Source organism: Capsella rubella, unplaced genomic scaffold (genome assembly GCF_000375325.1).
Source record: "Capsella rubella cultivar Monte Gargano unplaced genomic scaffold, Caprub1_0 scaffold_4, whole genome shotgun sequence".
In the NCBI taxonomy this organism is placed as follows: domain Eukaryota; kingdom Viridiplantae; phylum Streptophyta; class Magnoliopsida; order Brassicales; family Brassicaceae; genus Capsella; species Capsella rubella.
This window is the reverse complement of record NW_006238920.1, coordinates 9,904,449-9,930,972: the sequence shown is the minus strand read 5'-3', so window position 1 is coordinate 9,930,972 and position 26,524 is coordinate 9,904,449. Positions and strand designations below refer to the sequence as shown.

At 36.5% G+C, this 26,524-nt stretch overlaps 10 protein-coding genes, 1 long non-coding RNA gene and 4 other non-coding genes across 19 annotated transcripts in view; 11 read left to right on the top strand and 4 right to left on the bottom strand.

Annotated features, from left to right (window-relative positions):
• Positions 1–977, top strand: part of LOC17889200 (probable cyclic nucleotide-gated ion channel 12) — a 1,318-nt gene extending 341 nt beyond the window's left edge. The window contains exons 2-3 of the mRNA XM_006296505.2: positions 86–434; positions 534–977. Coding sequence (XP_006296567.2) covers positions 86–434; positions 534–929 — 745 coding nt within the window. The 3' untranslated portion in view covers positions 930–977. The remainder of the gene's footprint in view (positions 1–85; positions 435–533) is intronic.
• Positions 978–2,748: 1,771 nt separating this feature from the next.
• On the top strand, positions 2,749–4,885 carry LOC17888984 (probable cyclic nucleotide-gated ion channel 12). Of its 5 annotated transcripts, none has more exons than XM_023784185.1 (7): positions 2,749–2,891; positions 2,990–3,043; positions 3,129–3,456; positions 3,562–3,768; positions 3,865–4,241; positions 4,333–4,444; positions 4,539–4,885. In XM_023784185.1, exons 2-7 carry the CDS (start codon positions 3,015–3,017, stop codon positions 4,761–4,763), a joined length of 1,278 nt encoding a protein of 425 aa, XP_023639953.1. In that variant the 5' UTR covers positions 2,749–2,891; positions 2,990–3,014; the 3' UTR covers positions 4,764–4,885. The 5 variants fall into 5 exon arrangements, with proteins under 5 accessions (XP_023639953.1, XP_023639954.1, XP_023639955.1 ...); XM_023784186.1 differs by having other exon boundaries at positions 2,983–3,043; XM_023784187.1 differs by having other exon boundaries at positions 2,749–2,896.
• A 602-nt stretch (positions 4,886–5,487) lies between these two features.
• On the top strand, positions 5,488–8,116 carry LOC17888129 (serine carboxypeptidase-like 26). Its single transcript, XM_006294140.2, has 9 exons — positions 5,488–5,883; positions 5,970–6,065; positions 6,154–6,246; positions 6,337–6,410; positions 6,503–6,769; positions 7,204–7,331; positions 7,421–7,516; positions 7,607–7,712; positions 7,804–8,116. Exons 1-9 carry the CDS (start codon positions 5,529–5,531, stop codon positions 7,942–7,944), a joined length of 1,356 nt encoding a protein of 451 aa, XP_006294202.1. The 5' UTR covers positions 5,488–5,528; the 3' UTR covers positions 7,945–8,116.
• A 1,138-nt stretch (positions 8,117–9,254) lies between these two features.
• On the top strand, positions 9,255–11,761 carry LOC17888097 (serine carboxypeptidase-like 28). Its single transcript, XM_006294102.2, has 6 exons — positions 9,255–9,664; positions 9,764–9,859; positions 9,960–10,052; positions 10,612–10,697; positions 10,780–11,252; positions 11,328–11,761. The coding sequence occupies exons 1-6, from the start codon at positions 9,283–9,285 to the stop codon at positions 11,590–11,592; spliced, it is 1,395 nt and encodes a 464-aa protein (XP_006294164.1). The 5' UTR covers positions 9,255–9,282; the 3' UTR covers positions 11,593–11,761.
• A 16-nt stretch (positions 11,762–11,777) lies between these two features.
• LOC17888375 lies at positions 11,778–12,360 on the bottom strand. Its single transcript, XM_006295432.2, has 2 exons — positions 12,020–12,360; positions 11,778–11,874 (listed from the first exon to the last, which is right to left on the bottom strand). Exons 1-2 carry the CDS (start codon positions 12,244–12,246, stop codon positions 11,859–11,861), a joined length of 243 nt encoding a protein of 80 aa, XP_006295494.2. The 5' UTR covers positions 12,247–12,360; the 3' UTR covers positions 11,778–11,858.
• A 189-nt stretch (positions 12,361–12,549) lies between these two features.
• Positions 12,550–13,953, bottom strand: LOC17888264 (CASP-like protein 2B2). Its single transcript, XM_006294956.2, has 3 exons — positions 13,606–13,953; positions 13,390–13,522; positions 12,550–13,023 (listed from the first exon to the last, which is right to left on the bottom strand). The coding sequence occupies exons 1-3, from the start codon at positions 13,827–13,829 to the stop codon at positions 12,778–12,780; spliced, it is 603 nt and encodes a 200-aa protein (XP_006295018.1). The 5' UTR covers positions 13,830–13,953; the 3' UTR covers positions 12,550–12,777.
• A 1,895-nt stretch (positions 13,954–15,848) lies between these two features.
• Positions 15,849–15,943, top strand: LOC111831260. Its single transcript, XR_002834510.1, has one exon. It is a non-coding gene; the product is annotated as a small nucleolar RNA SNORD96 family (small nucleolar RNA).
• Positions 15,944–15,979: 36 nt separating this feature from the next.
• On the top strand, positions 15,980–16,061 carry LOC111831286. The gene has a single exon (XR_002834542.1). It is a non-coding gene; the product is annotated as a small nucleolar RNA Z221/R21b (small nucleolar RNA).
• Positions 16,062–17,681: 1,620 nt separating this feature from the next.
• On the top strand, positions 17,682–18,053 carry LOC111831102. Its single transcript, XM_023784634.1, is given in 3 exon segments — positions 17,682–17,702; positions 17,830–17,884; positions 17,887–18,053. Coding segments are annotated over 3 exon segments (243 nt in total).
• On the top strand, positions 18,028–18,121 carry LOC111831261. Its single transcript, XR_002834512.1, has one exon. It is a non-coding gene; the product is annotated as a small nucleolar RNA SNORD96 family (small nucleolar RNA).
• A 34-nt stretch (positions 18,122–18,155) lies between these two features.
• LOC111831287 lies at positions 18,156–18,236 on the top strand. Its single transcript, XR_002834543.1, has one exon. It is a non-coding gene; the product is annotated as a small nucleolar RNA Z221/R21b (small nucleolar RNA).
• A 295-nt stretch (positions 18,237–18,531) lies between these two features.
• On the bottom strand, positions 18,532–19,398 carry LOC17890064. Its single transcript, XR_002834414.1, has 2 exons — positions 19,319–19,398; positions 18,532–19,072 (listed from the first exon to the last, which is right to left on the bottom strand). It is a non-coding gene; the product is annotated as an uncharacterized LOC17890064 (long non-coding RNA).
• A 129-nt stretch (positions 19,399–19,527) lies between these two features.
• LOC17890347 lies at positions 19,528–20,417 on the top strand. The gene is made up of 2 exons (XM_006295317.2): positions 19,528–19,770; positions 20,062–20,417. The coding sequence occupies exon 1, from the start codon at positions 19,590–19,592 to the stop codon at positions 19,758–19,760; it is 171 nt and encodes a 56-aa protein (XP_006295379.1). The 5' UTR covers positions 19,528–19,589; the 3' UTR covers positions 19,761–19,770; positions 20,062–20,417.
• A 744-nt stretch (positions 20,418–21,161) lies between these two features.
• On the top strand, positions 21,162–22,190 carry LOC17890541. Its single transcript, XM_006295640.2, has 3 exons — positions 21,162–21,275; positions 21,662–21,743; positions 21,960–22,190. Exons 1-3 carry the CDS (start codon positions 21,213–21,215, stop codon positions 22,169–22,171), a joined length of 357 nt encoding a protein of 118 aa, XP_006295702.1. The 5' UTR covers positions 21,162–21,212; the 3' UTR covers positions 22,172–22,190.
• A 221-nt stretch (positions 22,191–22,411) lies between these two features.
• LOC17887757 (chaperone protein dnaJ 13) lies at positions 22,412–25,575 on the bottom strand. Its single transcript, XM_006296244.2, has 11 exons — positions 25,423–25,575; positions 24,979–25,265; positions 24,525–24,722; positions 24,326–24,440; positions 24,149–24,235; positions 23,977–24,065; positions 23,738–23,822; positions 23,603–23,656; positions 23,223–23,303; positions 23,056–23,133; positions 22,412–22,955 (listed from the first exon to the last, which is right to left on the bottom strand). The coding sequence occupies exons 1-11, from the start codon at positions 25,573–25,575 to the stop codon at positions 22,566–22,568; spliced, it is 1,617 nt and encodes a 538-aa protein (XP_006296306.1). The 3' UTR covers positions 22,412–22,565.
• Positions 25,576–26,524: the final 949 nt, after the last annotated feature.

Genomic DNA, 26,524 nt, shown 5'->3' with positions numbered 1-26,524 from the left:
ATACTATATATATATATATATATATATATATATATATATATATATATATATTTATTTGTTTTTTCGTGATATCTTGTTCATACAGGTTGGGTACTGAGCATGGATGCAATGGTGTAAAAGAATTCTTCAAGAAGGTTTACAAGAAGATAGACACCCCTGAAAACTGGAAGAATAAGTCCTTTATGATAGTTTGTGCGGTTTCTTTGGCTATTGATCCTTTGTTTCTCTTTATTCCTGAAATTGATTATCAAAAATCATGCATCGGTTTTGACGAAACGCTTAGAAAAACAGTTGCTTCCCTTCGTATCATTATTGACTTGTTATGTTGGTTCGCCATCTTTTTTCCTGAAACATCTTTGAGAAGCAAGATGAGCCGAAGAAAAAGATACTTCTACTTTATTATCGACATTGTTTCTGCTGTCCCCATTCATATGGTATTATTCTCTCTTCCTTTGTGACATCTACGTGCATTATTATTATTATTATTATTATTTTAATTATTTTGAGTGATGTTCCAATACAAAATCTTGCAGGCACTGGTTTTACACTTCTTCCGTTATGAAGGGTCTTACAATCTGGTGTCAAAGAGAATGCTCAAGTGGACCATAGCTTTTCAGTATATACCAAGAACCATTCGCATATACCCGAGTTACAAAGCAGTGACAAAAACCACTGCGACAATAGCAGAATCAAAGTGGATTGGAGCTCTTTTAAACCTTTTGCTCTTCCTGTTGTGGAGTTATGTAAGTCTTGAATTTGCTACTGTTTTGTGGTTGTGGTTTCCATCTATTCTCTTTGTATCCTTCTATCTAATGAATTTAAAAAAAAAAAAAACTCCAAAAAGAGGCAGTCTCCCAAAACTTGTGCTTTTGGGACTTCTAGCTATCAGACTCAGTACACAGACAATGACTCCATGTAAGTTATTTTAACCATGAAAGCTCAAACATGTCCTACAAATCTGAACTCTCTTTATGTATTGTCAAATGATTGGGTATGAATGTGTGCACGGACTTTAGTTTTGTGTTTTAGGTAAGAAATTTTGCAAACAAACTTAGAAAGTGTAAAATATACTTGGTAATAGACAAGTATCATGCATGCATGCAAAACTAGAAAAAGATTGTTGTTGATACGGAGGTAATAAAAGAGGTTATCAAAAAAATAAAAAGTCAATGCTGTAAAGACACTACAATTACTATAACGGCCATTATTAATCAATCGCACAAGTTGTTAAACTCTCTCGACCCAAAGAGGCCCATCCATTAGCTAAGTTCTGGATCTGGACTCAAGGCTAGCCCAAGCTCTTAAACCGAACCCGATAAGAAAAAAAAAAACAAAATCTAACGGAATCCAAAGTGTTTAGAATATTTGAACAGTTTCAGATGTCAAAACCCGAACACCCAAATCAGAGTCCGATTCAAGCGGACAACCGAATAAATATTCAAAATATCTAAAATCTTTTTTATTTTTTTGTATAATTATATTTAAATTTTATATAACCCAAATATCTATATCTAAACAATTATAAAAAGTATTTTGGTTTAAATTTTTTTTTTTTTTTTTTTTGTTTTTTAAAAGCTTGCATTTTTTTTTATTGTTTTTTTTTTATAAACCAAAATACTAATTATTTTAAGATTAAATTAATAATTAAATAACAAAAAATCTTCCCATTGTCGAAAATTTTAAAGAAATTTATTTAAGTAGTTTAATCATTTTTTAATATGTTGAATATCTGAATCCGATTTAATCTCGAATGTACCCAAATCTAATCTGATTTGAAACTAAGAAATATTTGAATGATGCTATATTCTTAAATTCGAATATCCAAAAATCTGAAATACCTGATCCAAAGTCAAAATTTAGAATTTTTAATGTCGATTTATTTTAGACATTAGTTGGACTTGACCACTAAAAATTAATGTTTTAGTTAGTTTAAGAAAAAAATTAACCACAAAAAATGAGGTGGAATAATAGTTTCTTACACTGTTGAATTGAGAAAGCCTCTCAAACGCAAAAACTTAATAGAAAAAGAAGCTGATTAGCTAAGCTACACTCTTAAGGTAATTTAATCAGCGTTTCTTTTTGGATGCACTTTAGACTAGTAAAAATGCAAAAGAAGCTGATTAGCTACACTCTTAACATTTATTCAAAGTTAAGTAACATAATGCATGTAATATGGTCAAAAAACAATTGGCTTAGGACAGGGAGAAAAGTAAACGGAGACAATAAAGCAGACTCTTTTATAAAGTCAAGCACTTTGACTCCCTTCTTTCGAGCCAAGAACAATTTCATTACTTTGATGCAATAATTCAAGAATCCATGTTCGGTTCTTTTGTAGGAGTAGTCTATCCCCGCAATGGGTGGTCAAACAGCGCATCGACATGTATCTTTGCTTATATCCAGTTTATTGACACGTACTTATGTGGACGCATGGCAAAAGATTAGTTTTCTTCTCTTTACTGTTCAAGTAGAACTTCTTTTTTTCCTTTAAATAAATCACCAGTGTTGTGGGCTTGCACGTAGTTTTTTTTTTTTTTGGGTCAGGGGCGCCAGTAGTTCAGACCTTTGTATGATGTGTCATGTGGGATAATTGATATCCAATAAAAATCATTTATGAGAAAAAAAGGAAAAAATTTAAAATTAAAATGAAAAGGTTCTCGGAACCAAAATGGCAAGTTGCAAATAAAAAAATTGGCTTATATATGAATAAAGGCATTGGCAAGTTGAAAGTAAAGAATAAAGGCATTGTAAGTTTCAGGGAAAGGGACAGAAGAGGTAGAACAACTAGCTAGAAGACGTCTTAAATCGTAGGCGTCGATGTTGAATAAACTGCATCGCCCACAGTTTTGGAGCTTCTGAGGAAATGGGATAAGCTTTGGCAATATATTCCCACTGTCATGTTTTGTTTTCTCTCTTGATTTCTTATATAAATGAATTCAGGTTCTCAGTCTTCTCTTATGATTCTGATTTTAGTCTAATACATAGTGAGCAGATCAAGAAGGCAACTTCATACAAACATGGATATTCAGATGACTAGTTCTGCAAGGTAGCTAGTTTTAATATATAACTTATACATTTTGTTTACTTTTTTTGAAAATTTGTAGTTGTAGTGATATATCTTGATGAAACAGGTCGGGTACTGGGAATGGTTTTTACGAGAAGATAGAAACCTCTGAAAAGTGGAGCAAATACTGGAGGAAGTCCTTTCTCTTAGTTTGTGTGGTTGCTTTGGCTATTGATCCTCTGTTTCTCTTTATTCCTGAAATTGATTATCTAAAATTATGCATCGGTTTCGACGAAACGCTTAGAACAACAGTTTGTGTCCTTCGTATCTTGATTGACATAATCTATGCGTATCAAATCATTCGTTCTCAAACATCTTTGAGAGGCAAGATGAGCCAAAGAAGTAAACTCTTCTACACTATTGTTGACATTGTTTCTCTTCTCCCCATTCCTGTGGTACGTACGGCATTATTCTCTCTTCCTTTGTGACATCTCTACTTTTACTTTATCGTGCATTCTTTCTTTTCTTGAGAGATATTGTTTTAATGCAAAATATTGTAGGTGATGGTTCTCCTCGTCCGTACTGAGTGGTCTAACAATCTCGTGACAAATAGAGTACTCAAGTGGACCATAGTTGTTCAGTATATACCAAGGATCATTCGCATCTATCCGATTTACAGAATTGTGACAAAAACCACTGTTACAATATCAGAATCAAAGTGGATTGGAGCTCTTTTGAACCTTTTGCTCTTCCTGATGTGCAGTTATGTAAGTCTTTAATTTGCTATTCTTTTGTTATATGTACGACATAATAAGAATTGTTGTTACAATTTATAAATATATATATATGTGATGTTTGGCTAGGTGTTTGGGGCGTTCTGGTACGTTACTGGAATTGAAAAGCTAAGCATATGCTGGCATAACTTTTGGGTGAATAAGACTATGTCTCCTGGCTTTGGGAATTTCACTGTTTGGCAGAGACCTGGCAATGTCACGAAGCTGTATTGTCCACATTTAGTAGATGGTGAAAACAACAGTGTTTTCCTGAAAAATTCATGCCCAATAAGAGAATCTGCGGAAATCCCAAGACCATCCAAATACTTGGTCGGGCTCGAAAACAAAACGATATACGACTTCGGTATGTACGGTGAAGTGGTGAAGTCTGAGGTGGGAAGTATTAATCTAAGGAATTTTCCAAAGAAGTTCTTCTACTGCTTTTGGTGGGGTCTTCGAAATCTTAGGTTTGTACATCTAAAATCTCTCAAATTCTTGTGAAAAAAGAAAAAAAAAGATGATATATGTTGTGCTCAACGTTGTGTTTAATGAATACAGTACGTTTGGCGAAAGCCTGAAGCCAGGCAACTCGGCAACAGATATTCTTTTGGCTATCGTCATATGCGCTTGTGGTTTATTCTTGGTTGCTGTACTTATTGGAAACGTTCAGGTAATAATATGCTCATACGTACCACAAGCGACTCTACATTTATTTTGATGTCGTACGTCAAACTGATGGATTCCTTTTAATTTGGTGGTCATAGAAATACTTGCTAACAAGTACCGTCAGATCAGACGAAATGATCGAGAGAAAGAAAGACACAGAAGCATGGATGACATTTAGGAAACTACCAGAAGATCTTAAGAAACGCATTAAGGAAAACGAGAAAACCCTTTGGAAAAATGTCAGGGGCACTGATGAAGAATCTCTTCTTCGTCGCTTGCCGGAAGAGCTCAGACGTGAAACTCAACCATATCTTGATAATTGAAGGAAATGTGTCTTCTTAATGTTTTACTATTGTTTAGGGACACTTATCTTCCCACTTTCCTAATTCCCTTGTATTTATGAATCTTAAATTTTTTCCCATCCATCTATTGTCTTTGAAAAATCCCTAAAAGGAGTCTTATTAATCTGCCCAAAAACTTGTTCTTTTTGGACCTCTCTATCAGACTCAGTACACAGAAATAGACTAAAACCATGCAAGCTCAAACAAATGTCCTACAACTCTAAGTATTATCTGTCAAATGATTGGGCATGAATGTACTCACATACTCTCTTTTTTTGGTGATTTTGGTAAGAAAAAATTACAAACAAACTTGGAAAGTGCAAAAATATATTTTTAGTGGTCTGGTGCGTTCGATGCCCATGTTTTGTTCTTCAACAACGCTTTCACATACTGTATGGCTTCTATTTTGTTTTTTATTTGCGACATTTTACTTTCTATTTCTAATGTAGTGCTCGTATATGATTTCTCTGGTCTACTAGACAGACTCTAATCTAGTTTAGGATATCAAAACAAAAGATTGTAACAAACATGAAAGTTCGATGACGCTAGTAAACGGATGATGATACGGACATGGGATTCGCAAGGTCATCGTGGCAAGTAGTTAAAAAAAGTCAATGCTGTAAGAAAGTTCTATATTAACGGCCATTATTAAACTCTCCCACCACCACATTTTCTTACCTTATTTTATACAAATGATTTTGTAATCAAAACATTGAAATCTTCACCCTCATCACTCACTCATCCTCCATGGCTCGATTCCTTCTCTTCTTCTTCCTCATTCTTCTCCCTTACTACGCTTCTTGTTGGAGAGACGAACAGGAAAAGGACCGAATCTATCACCTTCCCGGTGAACCAAACGATGTCTCTTTCTCTCACTTCTCTGGTTACATCACCGTCAACGAGTCAGCAGGCAGAGCACTCTTCTACTGGCTCACTGAGTCACCACCGAGTCAAAACCCCGAATCTAAGCCACTCGTCCTCTGGCTCAACGGTGGCCCTGGTTGCTCCTCCCTTGCTTACGGGGCTGCTGAAGAAATCGGGCCTTTTAGAATCAATCCTGATGGCAAAACCCTTTACCACAATCCTTACTCTTGGAACAAATGTAATCTCTCTTTCTATCTCTCTCTCCTTTCTATCTACATTTCTCACTTTTAAATCCTTAAAGTAACAATTTTATATATTGGGCAGTGGCGAATTTGCTGTTTCTCGAATCTCCAGCTGGTGTTGGTTTCTCGTATTCGAATACCACTTCCGATTTGTACACTGCCGGAGACAAGAGAACTGGTAAAGTTGTAAACTTTGACCTCTTTCTCTCTAGATTTGATTCGATTTATCAACCATTTCATGATTTTTTTGTTTATTTTGTTTCCAGCTGAAGATGCGTATGTGTTTCTTTTGAAATGGTTTGAGAGGTTTCCACAATACAAGCACAGAGATTTCTACATTGCTGGAGAAAGCTATGCAGGTTATTATCATTGGTTCGATTCAATTGAAGACCTTTTGCTTCTTCTTCTTTTTTTTGGTCTTAGCTAAGCATATTCACTTTTCTTCTCAGGTCATTATGTTCCTCAGTTGTCACAAATTGTTTATGAGAAGCGCAATCCATTTATCAACTTCAAAGGCTTCATTGTAAGCAAAAAAAAGCACCAAGATCCATTTTGAACAAACCATGTTTTTGTGTGTGTGTGTGTGATCAAAGTGAGTTTCTTCTTCTTATTTAGGTGGGGAATGCTGTGATTGATGACTATCATGATTTCGTGGGTTTATTTGAATATTGGTGGACTCATGGATTGATATCTGATCTCACTTACCACAACTTACGGATCACATGTGAATTTGTATCATCTGAGCACCCATCCCCTGAATGCAGCAATGCCATGAAAGCTGCAGATTTGGAGCAGGGGAAGATTGATCCATATAGCATTTACACTATCACTTGTACGAAGGAGGCTGCAGCTCTTAGGTCACGCTTCTCGAGGGTCCGTCATGTGAGTTTCTGATCACTGCCCATCATTTTCCTTTAACTACTATTCCCAGCTCAAGTAATGTAGTTTGGTCATTAAAAGGTTCCAACTTCACAATGCAGAATTGGCTACCAACTTTAAAGTGCATAATTGGCTATGTATTAGAGCCTCTTTTTGTGCTACCAAATTCAAATGACCTTATTTCTCAATTCTCATTTCAATAAATAGATTCTTAGGGTAGTCCAAGTAGGTAGAGTGGCGACGATTACATGATACCTGGACTGCAGAGAAATTTTCAGATTCTCTCTCTTTTCTCTCTGCTTCTTGATGCCAATTCATTGTTAGTTGATTTGCTTTATGGCTGCGTCTATAGATCCAAGTTATGCTACCAAGGCACAGTCCATAGGTACCAAGATTTGACAAATTTCTGATCTTGCCAAGTTTTTTCTTTTACTCAGCCATGGATGTGGAGAGCATATGACCCTTGCACAGAGAGATACTCCGGCATGTATTTCAATTCTCCGGAGGTTCAAAAGGCTATGCATGCTAATATCACAGGACTTGCTTATTCATGGAAAGGTTGCAGGTAAATAACACATTAATCTGTATCAAATTTTACAAGAAAAGTTCTCTTGTTTCCATCCATGTGCAGTGACATAATTGTGTGTGTTTTAGTGACATTGTTGGAGAGAAATGGGCAGATTCTCCTCTATCTATGCTTCCAATCTACAAGGAACTCATCGCTGCAGGCCTCAGGATATGGGTTTTCAGGTAACAAAATCTCCTTTTTATCACTGTCTTGTACCTGTTTGTTTGGTACCATACCATGATTGATATATTGTCCCGTACATTTGGATCCAGCGGAGACACTGATTCAGTGGTTCCCGTTACTGGTACACGATACTCCATTAGGGCCCTCAAGTTACAACCAGTATCCAAATGGTATCCTTGGAACGACAATGGACAGGTCGAAAAACAACAACAAAATATACTCTGTTTCCTTTGAATCATTGTCTTTCTATCCGTGGGACTAAACTAATGTATAAGGGAAACAACAGGTAGGTGGGTGGAGCCAAGTTTACCAAGGGCTGACTCTGGTGACAATACATGGAGCAGGACATGAGGTGCCTCTTCACCGTCCTCGTAGAGGTTTTCTTCTTTTCCAGTCGTTTCTCGACAACAAGCCATTGCCTATGTAAATTTAAGAAGACACTGTGATATTACCAAAGTATTTGTGCAAGTGTATAAATAAGAGTCAATGAAATCTTTTTCACATTATCAGCTACCAGTTCATTGGTACTACCAACACACAACCCTTCAGGTTCTGTGTCTATCTCCTACTAAGAAATGCTGATGATAATTTGCACTTCAGTGTCGTCTTCTCTGGTTCATTGTTTATTCAGAAAGCTTTGTGTAAATTGAATATTAAATGAAAATAATAATGAGTGTTGTCTGTCGGTGTGTGTGTGTGTTGCTTAGCTGCTACATATTGAATTAAGGCTTTCCGTTGCCTTTCTTGGTACACAAGAAAACGAGTAAGAACATGGTTTTCAATACGTTAATATTAGGAAATGAATGTCTAATTATTTAGGGAATGCATTTAATTAGATGCACATGATCCTCTTTGGGATTGCTCACCTTGTAAACATCTCTTTGCAATAATTTTTTTTTTAATAAAAAAAACTAATTATTATCCATTGATGTAATAGAAAAGCATGTTATAAATATCAATATATACCTCACTTGTTGAAAAATAATTATAAAAAAGATAAAAACAACAAAAGCAAGACAAAAATAACCCAAATTAGAGGCTATGGTCCAAGCAAGATCGGTATTAGGTGAAAATATATGTACGGACAAGCCATAAAATGCCAAACAAAATCGGCTTACCAATTAAACCAACTCGATTAACTAATTGTATTTGTCGTTGATCGTATTTTATAATGGATATATCATTTATAAGGACTTTATATTAAAAGTTCATCCCTGCAGAGACGATATATATATGTCTACACGTCTCCATGTGATATACATGAATTATTAAATTACGGTGTAAGCAAGCTTTATCGAGCTTTTGATTAGTCAAAGGCCAAGTTATATCAATAAAAAATCTTCAAATAATGAAACCTGTAACATGAACAGAGAAGATTACTGTTTTAACAATGATTATACATGTAAATTATAGATATATATAAATGAATAAAATATAAACATGAGCTATAACTTTCAAGATGAAATACGAATACAAGATGCCAATGAATCAGAAAACAAACAATAATGTGTAAGAAACTAGAGAGTAGTCAATATACTCCATCTACAAGTAAGCTAATTTGACTATATATGCATAATTATCAACAGTTTTTAATAGTACATTATACATATTAAATACACCACACATATAATAATACTTAAAACTTGCATATGTTGACAACGACCCTCGTTTGCCAAATTATACTATAAAATCATCAAGGTGGAAAATGAGAGACTCCCAAGAAACTAAAGAAAAAAAAGAAAGAATTAAACAGTCTCTTTCTTTGATGATGATCACAAAAAAACAATATCAATGTGTGTTTTTAGTATGCATGGTGATTGCATTATTAGACCAAGTAAGTAGTAGCGATGATGGAGATAAGGTGCAAAAGATGAAGGACAAGATCATCTCTTTGCCAGGCCAACCTCCTAACCTCAATTTCTCTCAATTCTCTGGCTACGTCACTGTTGACTCAACGGCTGGACGTGCTCTCTTTTATTGGTTAACCGAAGCCCCTAGGCCGAGCGGCACCAAGCCGTTAGTCCTATGGCTCAATGGTGGTCCAGGATGCTCTTCCATTGCCTACGGTGCTTCTGAGGAGATTGGTCCCTTTCGGGTTAATCCGGACGGAAAGACTCTTCGTCTTAATATCTATGCTTGGAACAAAGGTACTCTATATAATCTTTAATGTTGATTAGCAAATTCTCTACTATCAAGTTTGTTCGTAATCATAATTTCATAATTCAATGAATAATATTGTTGTGCAGTGGCAAATGTGTTGTTCTTGGACTCACCGGCGGGAGTAGGTTTCTCTTACACAAACACTTCGTCAGACGAACTAACCGTGGGAGACAAGAGGACAGGTACTATGTAGTTTCATAATTACAATGATGAAAATGTCACAATTAGTACTTATAACATTATTATTAATTAATATAAACCCAAATGTGATGTGAGTAACAGGGGAGGATGCATACAGATTCTTGGTGAGATGGATGGAGAGGTTCCCTGAGTATAAGGAAAGGCCTTTTTACATCGCCGGCGAGAGCTACGCTGGTACGTACTCTCTTCTCTTCCTTCATATTCACTGTTACATTTTTTATTTAATAAATATTAGTCATGTGAGATTCTTCTACAAATATTAAGCAGTTGAACCAAATGGTTTTGGTTGTTGACTTGATAATTTTAATATATTGATATAACTGTTTGCCCATAGGACACGATATGCACTTCCCGTCCATACATGTATATTGTTTTGCACGATGCATGTGCATTTTTAAAAACCAGATATTCCCAACTTAAAAAAGGAAAAAAAAAAATCTGTGACAATTACAATTACGAATCAACCGAAATCTCTTTGAAAAAATTTGGAAAAGACTAGGAAAATTATCATTTTAGAGAAATAATAAATGGTTTTGTAAAATGTGTAACAAGAAGAAAAGATCAACAACAACCCAGTTGACTTTTCTTTTATGACCAAAGTGTTCTTGAATCTTGACTAGTGAAACACCATATGAATACGAAGATTGTATCGTTATGAGTGGACTATATACATACGGGTGATATGCTTGATGGTTACTAACGTACGATATTATTTGGTGATTATATTGTGTAGGCCATTATATCCCGGAGCTAGCTCAACTGATCGTCAACCGGAACAAGGGTGTCAAAAACCCCATCATCAATCTAAAAGGGATTCTGGTAAGGATTTTATTTTCTATACACATTTAGGAATCTTTTGAATACTTGAATGAATGATTTGTATATTGTTATAAAATTAAAGATGGGGAATCCTCTCGTGGACGATTACAATGACAACAAAGGGATGCGTGACTACTGGTGGAACCACGGGCTTATATCAGACGAAAGCTATAAGGACCTGACCAAATGGTGTCTCAACGACAGCATCCTCTTCCCCAAACCAAACTGCAACGCCGCCTTGAACCAAGCCTTTTCTGAGTTTGGTGACATCGACCCTTACAACATCAATATCCCTGCATGCACCACGCAATCATCATCAAACGAGTGGACGCAAGCTTGGCGATTTAGAGGGAACGATGAGTGTGTTGTAAGATACACACGCAAGTATATGAACGATCCCAACGTACACAAATCCTTCCATGCCCGCCTCAACCGCAGTACTCCTTGGACCCCTTGCAGTCGTGCGATACGAAAGAATTGGAAAGACTCACCCAAATCCATGCTTCCCATTATCAAGAATCTTCTTCAAGCTCATCTCCGCACTTGGATCTTCAGGTATAGTTTTTTATTTTTTAATCATGTATATGTTTTGTTATATCTTAGATTTCTAAACCTTTAAATATTTTATAGTGGGGACTCGGACGCAGTTTTGCCGCTAAGTGGGACGAGGCATTCGATAAATGCGATGAGATTGAGGAGCAGCAAAAGGTGGTATCCATGGTACCATTCACAAGGCCAAGTAGGAGGATGGAGTCAGGTTTACGAGGATGGCTTGCTAACGTACGCGACGGTGAGAACCGCGGGGCATGAGGTGCCGTTATCTCAGCCTCGTTTCGCTCTTTTCCTCTTCACCCACTTCCTTGCCAACCACTCTCTTCCCTCCTCTTCCTCTTAATTGATTACATTTTTTCTTCTTTCAAATTTCGTAAATTTTGTAAACATCATTATTATCTGCTTGTTGTATTGATATAGGTGCTATTTGTTTGATTTGTTTCTGTGCTTTCATTTTATGTGTAGTTGTATACTTGTTAAAAAGACTAATATACAACTTTTTTTTCTTATAATTTTAATTTTAAATAAAGTGGTACATGGAGATGAAACTGTAATCGCTGAAAATGTTTTCAAACCTCTTCCTTCGCTCATAAACAGATTACAGATCTTTTAGAGTCCCAAATCCCTACAAATTATAAACAAAACATAGTTATGGAAATATTATTTACTTTTCTAAACGTTACAACAACAAGAAAGACAGCATTGCAATTGCATAACGTTAAAGTAATATGTAAATTAGAAAGTAAAGGAGAAAGATTTAGAAAACATACTTCGCTCTATCATGAAACCAGTCGTAGGCGGATTTGAAGGTGGAGGTGACTGACTCGAAGGCTGAGGTGACGGATTCGACGGCAGGACGGGCATGGTCATTGAAGAATGTGGAAACGCTGGTTGCGGCAGAGTCAATCCTCTGTCCAATCGATGGTGATTCCTCAGCGGAAACCAACGTAGACATAAGCAACATCAATGCCATCACCAATGCCACCTTCTTCTCCATATCCGTTCTGCAAACGTCGATCCTTCTTCTTCTTCTTCTTTCTTTTTCTTTCTTTGTTTGATAGTTTACTATCTAAAATTTGTGCCTTATATAAACTATTTGAGAGAACAAAATGTAAAAGCATAAACATTCCCGTGATGAGTCTATATATAACTTGCATCTTCCTGGCTATATCTATATATAACTTATTAGTTTTGGCCAGAGGTGATTATTTTGATGAGAATGAGATAAATGAAATTCAAGTTTAATCATTGGATGAGATGAAATTCCTGTTTTTGGTTATTACGCAACTCAAACCAAAAATAGACTAAAACATTGTCATTGTTTGTGTTTTAAAAAAGCTACACGTGATCCATACAAACCAACCAAATTGTGATGAAATGATGATTACATTTATAGAGCAGCTTGAGATTGTGGTGAAAGTAGTAATAGACAGTATACACACTAAGATAAGAGAACACAAACCACAACATTAACACACGAGTTCTTTAAACTAAACAAGGTAGGTCCAAAACCACCCAATACAGGCCTTCATGAGCTTTGCCGGGTTTTGCTTCCGCCATATAAACGGAAGACACCGAAAGCCGAGATGCAAGAGATCAAAACCATTCCGACGCAAGCGAACAAGGCACTGGCTATTCCTTCACCTACCTGGATACAGAACTTCCAATACATACCGCATATTTTCATCCATTGAAGGTCTGGCTCACCCAGCTTTGCAAAGGCCGCAGACTGCGCCGCTGCTGCAACCCCCGCCACACACAAGTACGATACCGCCTGCTTATACAAACATAACAACAAGGTCATTGACAATGTCACTTATACAAAAACCTATGTGAAGTACTAGAATACATTAACCAGGTCAATTTCAATGCTTTTATTTAGCAGGACCATCAAATATCATCAACATTCCTAATCAGTTATTCACTATCGACATTTATGAAAAATTCCAACCTAAATCCAATAAATTTGTGTACCCTACCAAACAAATGAAACTCATACGGTAAGACTCTTTGAATTCACTGACCCAACAGTTCACAACAAACTAAAGACTATTCACCTTTTTAGTAGTTATTAATAGTTGACCAGAGCAAACAAGAACAGAGAATGTTAGAAACAGCGATTGTTTAAAAACAGAGTCACCTGATCGCCGGAGAAAATGGCCCAAGCCAGAGGCTTACTTAACAAAACGTCTCCTTTCATCAAACCCACCACGCAACGAACCGCCTGAACCAAAGAATAACCCGCGGCTATCCCATTAACGACCACCATAAACCTGAAAACTCGAAGAAAGATCATCGCTAAAGTTTTGAACTTTAGAAATAAAAAAACTGAGGGTTCTTTGTCTCAGGAGCTTACACAAGCGCCTTCATGTTGGTGTATTTGGCTTTTTTCTTGATCATGAAAATCTCTCTCACTTGGACGTCTGTAACAATGAGAATCGCAGCGACAAGAGCGAGGGCACAAACAGAACACCTCAGAATCAACTCTGCCACTCTCACTTTCCGATCAATCAGCTTCATTTTGGTACTTCCGGTTCCGGCGACGTTTCTTGGACTGATTCCGACTCCTATATAACTCATCTTTGCCCCTAATTTTGATTTGTATATATGAAAGATGGAAACTTTTAGTGAGAATTGAGAGAAACTGTTAGATAGAAACAAAAAAATATTGGTTTGATGTTAGTTGGCTAGCAGTAGCAGCAGCTTTGCATTGCTACAACTCTCTCCGTCTAAAGCAACAAGTGGCTTAAATAGAAAAAAGAGTAATTAATGTAATTAATTGCAAAAATTTCAGAGAAGGTGTAGAGTTGAAATCAAGTACCTACAAATTAGTGGTACCCGTGACTATCTCTATCCCTTATCGTTTGTTATATGTATAGTTTATTTTTGGTCACACAATCATTTGTATTAGTTCATGTGATGGGTTATTGGGTTTGACCATGTATGATCAAACGAACGTGTGAGATGGCGTGGACGATGTATGTTCATAGAACTCACACTAAACCATGATCATTGCCCATCACTACGTGTGTGTATATAAGAATATTAAACTAGCTAGAGGGTTGTTGTGGGATATATTAGAAGAGAAAATGAAACGATATGGTTGGGTTTAGAGCATTTAAGGGTACACGAAATTATTAAATGTAAGATGGAGACTTAGAGGGTGAAAGTGAATTACGAGGAGTGAGTTAGCTAAAGTTTACGTCAACGTCTATTTTTTTAAGGAAAATTTGTGCTTCTGATGACTTTTCATACAGAAGATTATGATAAGTTTTAGAGTTAACAAGGTTTTTGCTGGTATGTTACGTCTAAGAAAGTCGATTAATTACCGTAACTTATTTAGTTAGAGATTTTTTTTAAAATGATGATCACTAAATAATTACCATCGTTTAGTTAGACTAACAAATTTCATGTGTCATATTGATGAAATTATAGTTATTTTATAAATTTTACAAAGCCATGTAAAAATGGGATTTAGCTGTGACTAATTGAGACGGTGTATCCAATATATAGTGGGTTGGTGAACTATTGAAGTGGTGTGGTGCATCATGCATGGGGTTGGTTTAAAGTCCTTTTTCGTGTGTAATGATAGTTTTCTGTTTCCACCGTAACCCTTTACTAGATTGGTGACACCTAAGACTTCTTAAACAGTAAATCATTACGAATAATATAGATCATCAAAAATTCAAAGGTGTAACAATGCGTCCGAATAGCTCACATTAGTATGTACTAAGTATTGGTTCACACTTCACAGAGTCTTCTTGTGCTTGTTTTTATCAATCTTTTGTAATTATAGGTGGTAAGAGAATAGTGGATACATCAAAATTAACTATGAGATTGATCACATAGTTTATAACTTATAAGCATGGGTGAAACTGCATGAGACCCACACATTACATAAGACAAGTCTGACATGGGACTAGTAAGCTTACATGTGCAAAACCTTAATAACTTGCAAAGAGAACATATACAACATGGCATGTTAGCCCTGCCTAACACGGAACTGACTAGAACCACATTGTCGGTCTAATGGCCCTGATGGAAACACATTCGATAAATTGCAAAACGAGTAGAAACTTTCAGGCTTTAGTTGGGCCCTTTTACATTTAAACTGGGCTTTACACTAACAAAAAGCCCGTGATGGTAAGCGGTGACTAGGGCTTCACGAAACCCTAATATACTTGATATAAATACATACCACGCAACTCTTTCATCCTCATCTCTTCTTCTTCACCAAATCACCTCTCTTACGATTCCTTAAGAATTTTCTCCTAGGTTATTATATTTTAGTTTATGTCTTTAAAGTTTTGATGTGTTTGATTAAGCTTAGAATTAGTAACGTGACGAGATCTCTCTCCAAGAGATCTGATACTAAAAAGAATGGAGCAATCTGAAAAATGTGGTTGCATAATCCAATAGTATACGTCACAAAGCAATAGGGTAAGCTATAGCACGTTGATGGAGCCTCAGGGCTTCTCCGTCTTTGGCGTTTACCGTGGCGCTCATATTCCATTGCCTTGCGGAGCGGCGTTGCTGCTTTTACCGTTTGGGACCGGCCATGAGCTCTATATTTATTTAGTGTTTGCCTTAAGTTTTAGTTAGCCGATGAGGATATCAGATTATAAAAGAACACCATCTTTCGGGACTGATTGACTTTTACAAGTCTTGCTGATACTTCTGCAATTCTGAGGCTTTATTGATTTTGTTTTACAAACTTTTGTTGTTTAAAGAGGCAGTGATGAACGAGAATGTCATGCACCACTCTGATTCTAGTGCTGATAACCATCTCTAACCCATATTTTCTCTGAGCCTTGTTGTTTTGTTAAATTTTTCATTTTGTTTTGTAATTGAGATTCGGAATGGTGATGATAACCAAATGATGGTCTATAGACTTGACCTTGATGCGGACTGTATAGCTTTGTTGCTCTTGATGATTACTTTTGGTCCTGATGGTTATTCATTACCCATTGATTTTGTTTGTCTTTGAGATTTTCGCAGTTGACGCAGGTTCTTTGCTGGAAGTATTGCTGATGTTTCTGTTGTTATGGATGTGTTTGTTTGCCGGATAGTTTGAAGATTCAATTTGGATGTCGGGACGAGATCTTTCCGTAGCTATGTCTTTACATTGTGGATACGGTTCAACTTTTTGTATCAGTGTAACATTTTGATGAATCGCAATGTGTAATGAAATTACCTTTATTATCAATGAAATATTTATGACCTTGGCTTCTGTCTATTCAGAATCAATCAATAAATCATTCTTTCAATTCAGTAGAAAAACGTGATCATAGCAAAAAGACTCACTCCAGTTTTTGTCTTCGCACTTTAAAAGGTTAACCAGAATCATTAAATTTTCAAAAAATACTATGAGAGAAGAGTTGACCTCCCTTGTAAACTCAGTTCCTGCAGAAATCATATAATGGACAACCTTGTTCTTGTAGACTGTCCAATATAAACCATACAATACGAAGTTTAGCAAGGCACTTTGGTAGCTGAGAACACATTCATCGGTTCTCTCCAATATGGAAGGGACATACTCAAGTATACTAATAGACAATGCGAGGGACATACTCAAGTATACTAATAGACAATGTGAGGGACTCATTTCATTACCACGTCCACATCTAGAACATTAAAATATCCATTAGTTTGGACGTCGACTATGTAACCATGAACGTACCGTTTAACCAACCTCTTCCTCACACTAGTCACTAATGTATACCCGTGGTAATTTTGATTCGGTTTTGCAAATTCAATTACAAATTTACAAGAAAATACGTCTTAGAACCAAATTTTGTTTCGGTTTGGTTCAATAAATTTAACTTAGGTTTGGATACGGATCAAATAAAATAGAAACACAACTACCTAAGTATAAAATAGCTAAAGCTAATTTAAATAGTATATTTCCATTTTTGGACCGTCGGTTGATTTCTTGCCAATACGGTGTGATTCTCTAGGGCTTCCGATTCCCTAATATTATATATACACACCACGCCCCCTCCTTGCTTCTCATCACCTCCTCCTCTTTCTCCATTCTTTTGGTTGCCTGAGAGAAGTATTCATTTTTCTATGGTGCATTGGTTGTTTAGTCTGTGTATGTTCTTAGACATTGACGTGATTTCTCTCCAAGAAATCTAATACTAGAATGATGGAGCAATCTGAAACTTTGTGATTGCATAATCCAATAGTTATACGTCACAGAGCAATAGGGCAAGCCTTAGCACGTTGATGGAGCTTTAGAGCTTCTCCGTATTTGGCAGTTGCTAATGGCTCTCATATTCCATTGCCTTGCGGAGTGGCGTCGCTGCTTTTACCGTTTGGGACCTGCCATGAGATCTATATTCTGTATTTTCTTGTTTTTCAAGTTCTTTCATTAGTGTTTACTTAGCGTTTTAGTAATCTATGAGTATATCAGATTATAGTATACACATCATGCCCCCTCCTTTGTTTGAGGTGTATTGTCTGTGTATGTTCTTAGACAGTGACGAGATTTCTCTCCAAGAAATCTGATGCTAAAATGATGGAGCAATCTGAAACTTTGTGATTGCATAATCCAATAGTATGCGTCACAGAGCAATAGGGTAAGCCTTATGACGTTGATGGAGCTTTAGGGCTTCTCCGTCTTTGGCATTTGCTGATGGCTCTCATATTCCATTGCCTTGCGGAGCGGCGTTGCTGCTTTTACCGTTTGGGACCGGCCATGAGTTCTATATTTTGTCTCTTCTTGTCTTTTCAAGTTTTCTCTTAGTGTCTAGTTATGGTTTAGTTAGCGTTTTAGTAGCCTATGAAGATATCAGATTATAAAAGAACACCATCTTTCGGGACTGATTGACTTCTCTTGAAGTCTTGCTGATACTTCTATTCTGAGGCTTTCTTGATTTTTTTTTCTTTTCGATTTAAGTGTAGAGGCAATGATGAACGAGAATGTCATGCACCACTCTGATCTTAGTGCTGATAATTATCTCTAACCCATATTATTCTGAGCCTTTTTGGTTGTTGACATTTGTATTTGATTTGATGATGACATTCGTTTCCTAATCCTATATCTTCGTATTAGCTTTGTGGCGATGTGTATGTATGGGTGTTGTATATGAGGTTATACGATTTCACAATCTAAACTGAGCTAATATTAAATCTTGTTTTTGGAAAATTTTCATATTTCGTATCTTCGATTGCGTAACTGTTCTACCTCTCATAGTTTTTGGTTTTAAACCAGCTTCATTCATCGTTTAAGTTAAACCAACATCCTATACATAACAACTTAGGACAGGAACGGAGAAAGAGAGGGAGATCTTACTCTTCATTTAAGTCAAGAGCAGAGAAGGTGTATGATCATCAATATAAGTACCCGTAACAAAATTTTACCAGTCAACAGAGAATTGTAATAAACCTGTGCCTCAAGTTAAATCCTTCAAGGCCTTCTCTTTGCAGAGTCCTCGGGCTGTTCTTAATCAGTCTGTTTGTGCCTTAGACTAAAGGGCTTCAGTTTGAAGAAGTGGAGAAGTTGCTAGAAGAAGTGTTTAAGCTAGTTTGTTCCGGCTGACGACCAAGGCCAGTGAAGTGGAGATGCCTTAGTAGTTTTGGCTTCTGGCTGCAAAGCCAAACAACAACACATACAAGTTTGTAGCTTAAGAGGTTACAGAAGAGCAGAACTCATGTATATATTTCGAAAGACAGATCAAGATTGCTTCTAAAAACTAAAAACAAAAAGTTGAATAATCAATTGAGGAGTAATAGTATGTAGAAAGTGGTAACCTTTAATTGGTTCTGCATCCAAAAGGCTCTTCCCAGTTCCCCCTCCATTGCACACCAGTGAATAGCTGCTGTATATCATCAGAAATTAAAAGTAAAATTTTTGAGAAACTTGTAACTATATCCGAAGCATCCATATAGGCTATATAGCTCAGTCAGATACAATTAGCCTACATGAGTGTTTACAGATATACACATCCACCTAAATTCGCAATTCTACTTAAAAAAAAACAATAAAATGAGCCAAACATAGCCACAATATCTGAAAGCCTGAGGATCAAACAAATTTTTTTACGTAGATAACGAGAGAGAGAGACCTGTCAAAGCAGTGATCAGCCATTTTCGACGATAGAGGGGAGGAGGAGGTGGAGGAAGATGGAATTATTTAGAATTGGGCCATTTCTGAATTCTGAGAAGAAAACTAGGAAGAAGATGTAAATTTTTAAATTATTTTACAAGTCCAAAATCAAGAGTGTAAAACGACGTCGTACAAGGAATTCCCAAATAAAAGAAACCCTGCGAAATCGTCTTTGTTACTGTAGTTGTTGACCTGAAACTTGCGGAGAAGGAGTTGCAGAAAGAGATCGAATGGGAATAATCAAGAGCTGTTTCTCGTTCATTGTTGGATCAGCTTTTGGCGTATACTTGGCTCAGAACTACAACGTTCCTAATATTCGGAAGCTCACTAATACTGGTATGGTTGTCGCCAAGCACGTCGAGGAGAACTACCGCAAACCCAAAAAAGACGATCCCCAATGATCTCTTCATTGTACTACTACTACTACACACCAATCTCTCTCTATTTCTTTCGTTTTATGAAACTTCTTTAGGGTTTATTGAATTTGGGAAATTGAAGAAATTTATGAAATCGTGATCGTTCTGTATCTTATTGAATTTTGGGAATCTTAAAGCTTTCTTATTTGATTTACTCTCTGAATTAGAGTTGAGATCGGAAATTTCTGTTTATTACATTGACTCTAAGAAATCTCGTTTGTTTGTAGAATTCATGATTTAAAAATGCAAAGGCTTTTGGTCTAACAGTGTTTGTCTCTGTTAATAGAAGAAGGATTGGAATGTGAGGTGAAGGGGGTGAGCTGTAGAGAGAAGCATGTGGAGGTGTTAAGCATAGTTTAGTTAACTCTGTCATTTGTTGCAGAGATTTGATTTCACAAGCAAGCTTGATTAAGAATACATGTTCTGGGATCCCATGGAAGTCCTCAGTGGTGGTGTGGTGGCTTGCTGGTTTTGTAGCTTTCATTCTTTGTTTTGATCACTTACTCACTAAACTCATCAGTGTTGTATACTTTTTCTTTTTTCTTTTGCTCAAGATGTAATAACTTCACTTCAGCTTTAGCCAACAAACATCTTGGTTACATTATTTATGATTAAAGGTCATACATAACTCTTCTTCTTTTACTCAGAGAGATTCACTGTTTTGATTCTGTAGCTTTCCAGTGGCCATGGCTAGATCAGAACAGGAATTTGCTTATTATCATGCCATGTTTTCTAATAAGACTTGTACCGTCTACACCTTGTTTTGTTCGGTTACAATCTTTCTTCATTCATATATAACTTATAGAGACAACTACTTGTTCTTGTTCATCTACAGAGTTTTGGTATTCTGTTCATATAATAATTGGATGGTATTAAAACTAGTGTATTAAAATACCAAAAAGTTCAATGGTGGCTTTAACATGTATTGACTTTTTCTCCTTTCTTACCAAATCTCTTTTGTATAACCCATAAACTCAGATTTATATTCTCTAATTTTCAAAACAAACATCTGACTGAGTCTATCTCTTCATTGCCATCTCCATATTTCTTCTGTAAAATTATTTAAAATGTACCTCAACGTAAATGTTTGCTATGTTGGAAACTTGTTATTAATTCTACTACTTGCTTATTGTTTTAGCACCAACCTTTTTTGTTGGTTGTTTTCAAGTCTATTGCATATTATATAGAGATTGTGGGTGAAACGTGTAAGGATGGGACTTCTCAATTATAAAAAAAAAAAAGTTGAATCTTTGTTTGAATACATACAAAAACATACATTCCCTTCTTAGAAAATTATCAAAGCCTCCATGTCTGATCAGCTATAAACCTAGAAATATTAAAATATATATAAACAGACCTCTACTCAGCTTACATATATAAAATATATAGTCCATACGTTTATAGCAAGTCAGGGCCTGGCTCTGCCTTCTGTCTGAAATGAAGGAGACGATGATGCGGCGGCGCACCCTCATTCTCTGCGAGCAACTCTCAGTTCCATCGGTATGTGTTATCTAAGCTACATAAGTTTCTCTTTACCATTCTTTTGTTTAGCTTCTATCAATCATTTCATGCATTTTCATATTCAAAATCGGAGCTCTCTTGTTATTTTTTAAAATTGGTTGCGTTATAGTCTCTGTAAATTGTGTTGGATGAAAATAAAACCATTGTTGTTGACTTCTTGTTCGATCATCCACTAATTTTTATATTCTCTTTGTTTTCACAATAAATATGAAAAAATGTACATGTACTTCTTAATAGTCAACTCAACATGTTTTTTTTAGAAGTAATATGAAAGATTTAACTCGAGGGTAAAAAGTGGTCACCAATAGAAGTGGATGAGTATTATTTAAGAACAAATGCTGTATTAACTTGGAGATACAAATCAGTTTCAAATTATAGAGATAAACGCAGATGTGGGATGTGTCCGTTGTCAAGACAGAGTCTCTCAGATTGTTTCCAAGATGACCGGTGAGCTCTCTTCTACGTGCTACCATCACCAAACATGTTTTCCTAATAAAAATAAAACCCACAAGGCTCTTTGAATATATACTTTAAAACTATAATTTCTTGGCTGCTACCTTCGGGTTTAGCATCATCTGTCATAATCGATTTTGTAAAACCGAAATCATTTGGACGTATGTATTTATTTGACCATAAAAAAAAGTTGGGATTATGATCTGGCAGGAATCGAAGAATACGTAGTTGATTTGAAGAAGAAGCTGGTCATGGCACGAGGCGACTTCAGGGCACGTCTGGTTACTCATCATCAACAAGTCAAGGACGTCGTTGTCTCTCAAACTCCTTCTCAAAACACCACCAAACACCTCTTCTTTCGACCTCTTAACCTCTTCTTTCGCTCCATTTTCTCGCTTTGTTTACGTCCAACCACATTATAAAATTCTCTCACTTACACTACAAAATGTCATCACACTAATTTATTTATAGTGGTTGGTACAAAGTAATTAGTATCCTGAGGTATTATACCATAATATTCAAGCTACATAGTTCTCTTTCTTTTCCAATATGTTGTATTTTCATAAAAATTATTAAAACAAAATTACCGTCACAACAAATAATTCATGAAAGAGAATTGATACCTAATTAACAAAGGCACCACACACGACTAATCAATCAAAGCTTACGGCAAACAAGAATGCTTAACTTATTGAGAAGGAAACAAATGTAAAAATTTGAGGTTATGTAACACGTACTACACAACTCCCCGTAAGAAGCAAATCTTTTTGTTTTTATAAAAACAACAAAGTTGAGACTGGAGTGTACCATTCATACTCACTGGCCTTCTTGCGGTATACTCAACGCATCATAGTCACCAACTGCTACCTCAAATGTCTGAGAACGCCAAGTATATGCAACGTATAACTCCTTAGGTTGGCCCGGACAGGGATCACAAAATCCCATGATCCCTGATTTCTTCACTCCCTCATGAAGCCTCAGCTGCCCTGAGTCACTCACAAGGAAGTTCATGGGCACTGTCACGTCAATGACTCCCGAATCAACTCCTTCCACTCCTTCGTGCCTTCTCTCTATCGCCTTTGGGTCACCATACAATGCTTTCGTAACTATTAGCCCATCTGTTTCAACTTGCCGGTTTCTCTTCCTTGTGGCTACGTTTTGTAACAATTGCTGGGCTTTCTCAGCCGCTGCCCTTGCTTCCCCAACCTAAAACCAACAATTTTAAAAATATATATACATGATAAGATCGTCTACCATAAACTCAAAATGAATCTTGCTCGACTACCAAACTCGTAATAACTATCACCTGGCCCCAAGTTTTCTCCATATTCTCCAAGGCCTTCTGTTTCTCCCTTTTACGCAAATACGGCTTAACCACAAATTTCTGTGTGGAGCAGTGGAAAATGTTTAAATCAGGCAAACCTTATAACTAGATAGCAAAAGTATGAATTATATATAGGGTCCAACACTCACCTTTAACAAAAAGTAAAGAGATGTTGGAACAATGAATGCTCCAGTTGCAAATACTGGAGCTAAATGAGAGGAGAGCAGAATCTGCACGTTTAAAAGATAACCATCATGGATATGTTAAGGTGTAAAAATTGAAAGACTTCCTCAGAATACAGATGTCGATTTTTGTCATAATTGAGATGGTTTTAGGGTTTAAAAGAGTCAAGGATGATGGTCTAGAATCCATGCCTACGCTTGGATTGTTCTTACTTCTTAGGTTCTGTTGGTTTGTAGTTTTTAATACATTCTACTCCAGAGCTTAAAACACAATCTGTTCTAATATTTATCTGAAGAACAGCAGAGATGACACCGCAAGAAAAGAAAAGGAAGAAATTAACACTCACAGGAACTATCAGCTTTTGGCCACCACGGTGTAGCTCTAGTTTCCAATAAATACCCTACAGCAAAAGTATAAAAATACCAGCAGTAAGCAGATTGCATAATAGCGAGATGACTCTTAAAGTTTAAAGAATAGTTACCTTGATTCCTATTGTATACATCATTCTTACAGTACTGAACTCAGAAATCTTCCTTCCGCCACCAACCTCAATCTCAAGAGCATTGCTAAAAAAGTTGAAATTTTTATCCCAAGTCAAATGATTATATTGATGCCACACATGTAACGACACTTAAAAAAAAAGGATTTACATACAAAAAGGATTTTCATCCTCCTGCTCTTGCATATGATACATTGCGATCATGTGTCAGTAAAACATACCTTCCCATTCTGCCTACAATGCGACCGTGAGATTTGGATGAAAGTTTACGAGTATAACGCGCTGATGCTCCAAGTCCACCAGATTCAATCTAGTAAAGCAAGATCATACTAAAGAAAGTAAGAGAGAGGGTCGAGGTTGAACAGTTGGAAGGCATGTTGGCAGTCAGCGTACCTTAAAGTCACCAGCAGCAGATATATTCTCATCTCTCTTTCTCCATCCAACTGTAATTGCTGATTGCATACCTAGCGCCAGTTCAATCTGGAGGGGGAAAACTATATGAAAATCACGAAAACTGCTTTCTTGCCTTCGTAAAAAGTCAAATTCAAAACCAGAACAGAGTGAACATACATTTCCGCTTGAAGTTTCTGAAAGCTGTCTAGTCCACGTGTTGGTAAGATTAATGGAACCATCACTCAAAGACTTCGAGATATTGATAGTCGCAGTTGAATGTATGGTTAACTGACTGCCCCGACAAGAAACCCATTTAAACCATATTAACCATCAAAGATGGTCAGAAATAAATTTAACTGGAAAACTAATAGCCTACCGTGTTGTCTGCATTCCAATAAGCGACTGCAAACCCGTTGAAGCGACAAACTCAATAGAAGACACTGGAGAAAGCTGACGCCTCAGAATAGCAGTAGCAATTCCACCACCAGACTTTTCATTGGCCGCCAAATTTCCACCAATGGCAATAGCATCATCTTTTGACAACTGAGACTGCACTTGACTAGCCATAACCATTCTGACGGTTGCAGATGCAAGCACAAAATAATAATAAAAAAGGCATCAAAAACCAAAATGCAGACAAAGTAGTCAAGGCTATTGTAGAGCACCCAAAATTCACACACACGAGAATTGATACACACAGCTACATAAGTAGAAAACTGAAAGAAAAAATCCAGACTACTAAGTGTCTCTAAAACCAAGTTGGGCACCCACATCAAGAACTATGCTACCAAAACGACATCAAAACTTGAAAAGAGGAACAAGGTAAGTACCCTCTCATGATACCGTCACCGCCTAAAAGATGTGGGACAGACAAATTGAAGATAATAGAACCAGTGGGTGAGAAATGTGCCATTTTCTTAGCTTCTTCGTTTCTCCTCTTAATCCTTTCAAGCTCCTCTCTGATCTCGTCAGGTTTACTCAGCCTGGGACCAAGCTCTAACCCTGAAGTCAAGCCTTCCATACCATATAAGTCATATATTAGCCTCTTTGTCTCATCCGACAATATCTCGTATGCTTCACAAATGCGTTGGAAGTTCTCCGTAGCCACCTCTTTCATCTAACCACAAAATTGGAAATCAGCCCACTACTAAAAGCTAATTCCTTTATGTAAATTAGCCAAATTGAAGCAGACGGATACAATTATCAAAACAAGAAGATCAAAAAACGAATTGGAAACAAAACAAATTTGATAGAGCAAATCGATTGAAGCAAACCTGAGGAGATTGGATCTTATCAGGGTGATAGACTTGTGCCCATTGACGATAAGCTTTCCTGATTTCTTCGTCGGAGGCATCCGGTGACAAGTTCAGGAGAGCGTAGAGCTCTCTGTTGGGCGGCCCAGTCGGTGCTGCTTCCTCGCCCATCATTGCGTTTAAGATTCAATCGCTTCAGTGAATGAATCGAATTAAAGGAAAGTGATATAATAAGGAAAATATATTTCCGGCGCCGGAGGGTTTTAGAGGGTTTTTGCGGCGGATGAGGTTTTCTTGACACCGCTGCTCTCTCGGCTTAGCTCGCTTTTGACTCTTTGACCCTTGCTTGAATCCCAAGTCCATTCTTCTTTCCCTTTTTCATCCCTAGTATTTACATAAACTCTACTTTTGACACCTTAATTAATAATTTGTTCAATTTTACCCCATTTTCATTAATGGGCCTGAAATGTCCAGAAGGCCTCAGCTATAGCTACGAACTCATCTCGACCCACAAAACAATCATTTCCTAAATACAACCAAACACTTTACATTACACACATACATATATGAAGTCAACAGAGGAAAGAGGTTGTGAGCATCTCAAAGACCATTTCAAGTTTTCGGACAAAATGGACCGACGCGGTTTCAACAACAACAACACGAGAGAAGTCGTTGCGTGTCTTTCCTTCTCAAAACTTAAAAAAATCATCACATCAGTCGTCAAACGTTACTCTCTTTCTTTTGCCATTTCGTCTAATCTTTTTGGTTTGTATCTAAAAGAAGAATAATATTATTTCGCCTAATATTCTTTTTTAAACTTTTAAAAGTTTCTTTCTTAATACTACTGCCTACATCTAAATATCTAATGATACAAAACCCACGTATACGGTATTATCTTTATCTAATCTATACAAAATAATGGTTTTTTTTTTTGGTATTGTATGTTTTCTTTTCACATTTGTCCATGTAGTAGTACAATATGAAAGTATAAAAGATTGTTTATTATGTATTTGAAAATGTATATACGTATTTGTATACAACGTAGTCAAATGGTGTCTTACGTACAACTAAAAGTCTTTTTTGGGTAAAAACATACAACAAATCAAAGTCTAACTTCTTTCGT

Excerpts from the sequence above, each read along its gene's own strand:
- LOC17888375 (XM_006295432.2), bottom strand. The coding sequence starts at position 12,246 with ATGGAGAAGAAGGTGGCATTGGTGATGGCATTGATGTTGCTTATGTCT.
- LOC17890541 (XM_006295640.2), top strand. The coding sequence starts at position 21,213 with ATGAAGGAGACGATGATGCGGCGGCGCACCCTCATTCTCTGCGAGCAA. Across the intron at positions 21,276-21,661 it reads AGCAACTCTCAGTTCCATCG|TTTCAAATTATAGAGATAAA; the intron begins GTATGTGTTATC and ends GATACAAATCAG. Across the intron at positions 21,744-21,959 it reads GATTGTTTCCAAGATGACCG|GAATCGAAGAATACGTAGTT; the intron begins GTGAGCTCTCTT and ends ATGATCTGGCAG.
- LOC17888129 (XM_006294140.2), top strand. The coding sequence starts at position 5,529 with ATGGCTCGATTCCTTCTCTTCTTCTTCCTCATTCTTCTCCCTTACTAC. Across the intron at positions 5,884-5,969 it reads TCCTTACTCTTGGAACAAAT|TGGCGAATTTGCTGTTTCTC; the intron begins GTAATCTCTCTT and ends TATATTGGGCAG. Across the intron at positions 6,247-6,336 it reads TGCTGGAGAAAGCTATGCAG|GTCATTATGTTCCTCAGTTG; the intron begins GTTATTATCATT and ends TTTTCTTCTCAG.
- LOC17888264 (XM_006294956.2), bottom strand. The coding sequence starts at position 13,829 with ATGAGTTATATAGGAGTCGGAATCAGTCCAAGAAACGTCGCCGGAACC. Across the intron at positions 13,523-13,605 it reads ACCAACATGAAGGCGCTTGT|GTTTATGGTGGTCGTTAATG; the intron begins GTAAGCTCCTGA and ends TCGAGTTTTCAG. Across the intron at positions 13,024-13,389 it reads CCATTTTCTCCGGCGATCAG|GCGGTATCGTACTTGTGTGT; the intron begins GTGACTCTGTTT and ends TTGTATAAGCAG.
- LOC17888984 (XM_023784185.1), top strand. The coding sequence starts at position 3,015 with ATGGATATTCAGATGACTAGTTCTGCAAG. Across the intron at positions 3,044-3,128 it reads CAGATGACTAGTTCTGCAAG|GTCGGGTACTGGGAATGGTT; the intron begins GTAGCTAGTTTT and ends TTGATGAAACAG. Across the intron at positions 3,769-3,864 it reads TCTTCCTGATGTGCAGTTAT|GTGTTTGGGGCGTTCTGGTA; the intron begins GTAAGTCTTTAA and ends ATGTTTGGCTAG.
- LOC17887757 (XM_006296244.2), bottom strand. The coding sequence starts at position 25,575 with ATGATGGGCGAGGAAGCAGCACCGACTGGGCCGCCCAACAGAGAGCTC. Across the intron at positions 24,236-24,325 it reads CAGAAACTTCAAGCGGAAAT|ATTGAACTGGCGCTAGGTAT; the intron begins GTATGTTCACTC and ends TTCCCCCTCCAG. Across the intron at positions 23,304-23,602 it reads GCCAAAAGCTGATAGTTCCT|ATTCTGCTCTCCTCTCATTT; the intron begins GTGAGTGTTAAT and ends TTAAACGTGCAG.
- LOC17888097 (XM_006294102.2), top strand. The coding sequence starts at position 9,283 with ATGATGATCACAAAAAAACAATATCAATGTGTGTTTTTAGTATGCATG. Across the intron at positions 9,860-9,959 it reads CGTGGGAGACAAGAGGACAG|GGGAGGATGCATACAGATTC; the intron begins GTACTATGTAGT and ends TGTGAGTAACAG. Across the intron at positions 10,698-10,779 it reads TCAATCTAAAAGGGATTCTG|ATGGGGAATCCTCTCGTGGA; the intron begins GTAAGGATTTTA and ends ATAAAATTAAAG.
- LOC17890347 (XM_006295317.2), top strand. The coding sequence starts at position 19,590 with ATGGGAATAATCAAGAGCTGTTTCTCGTTCATTGTTGGATCAGCTTTT.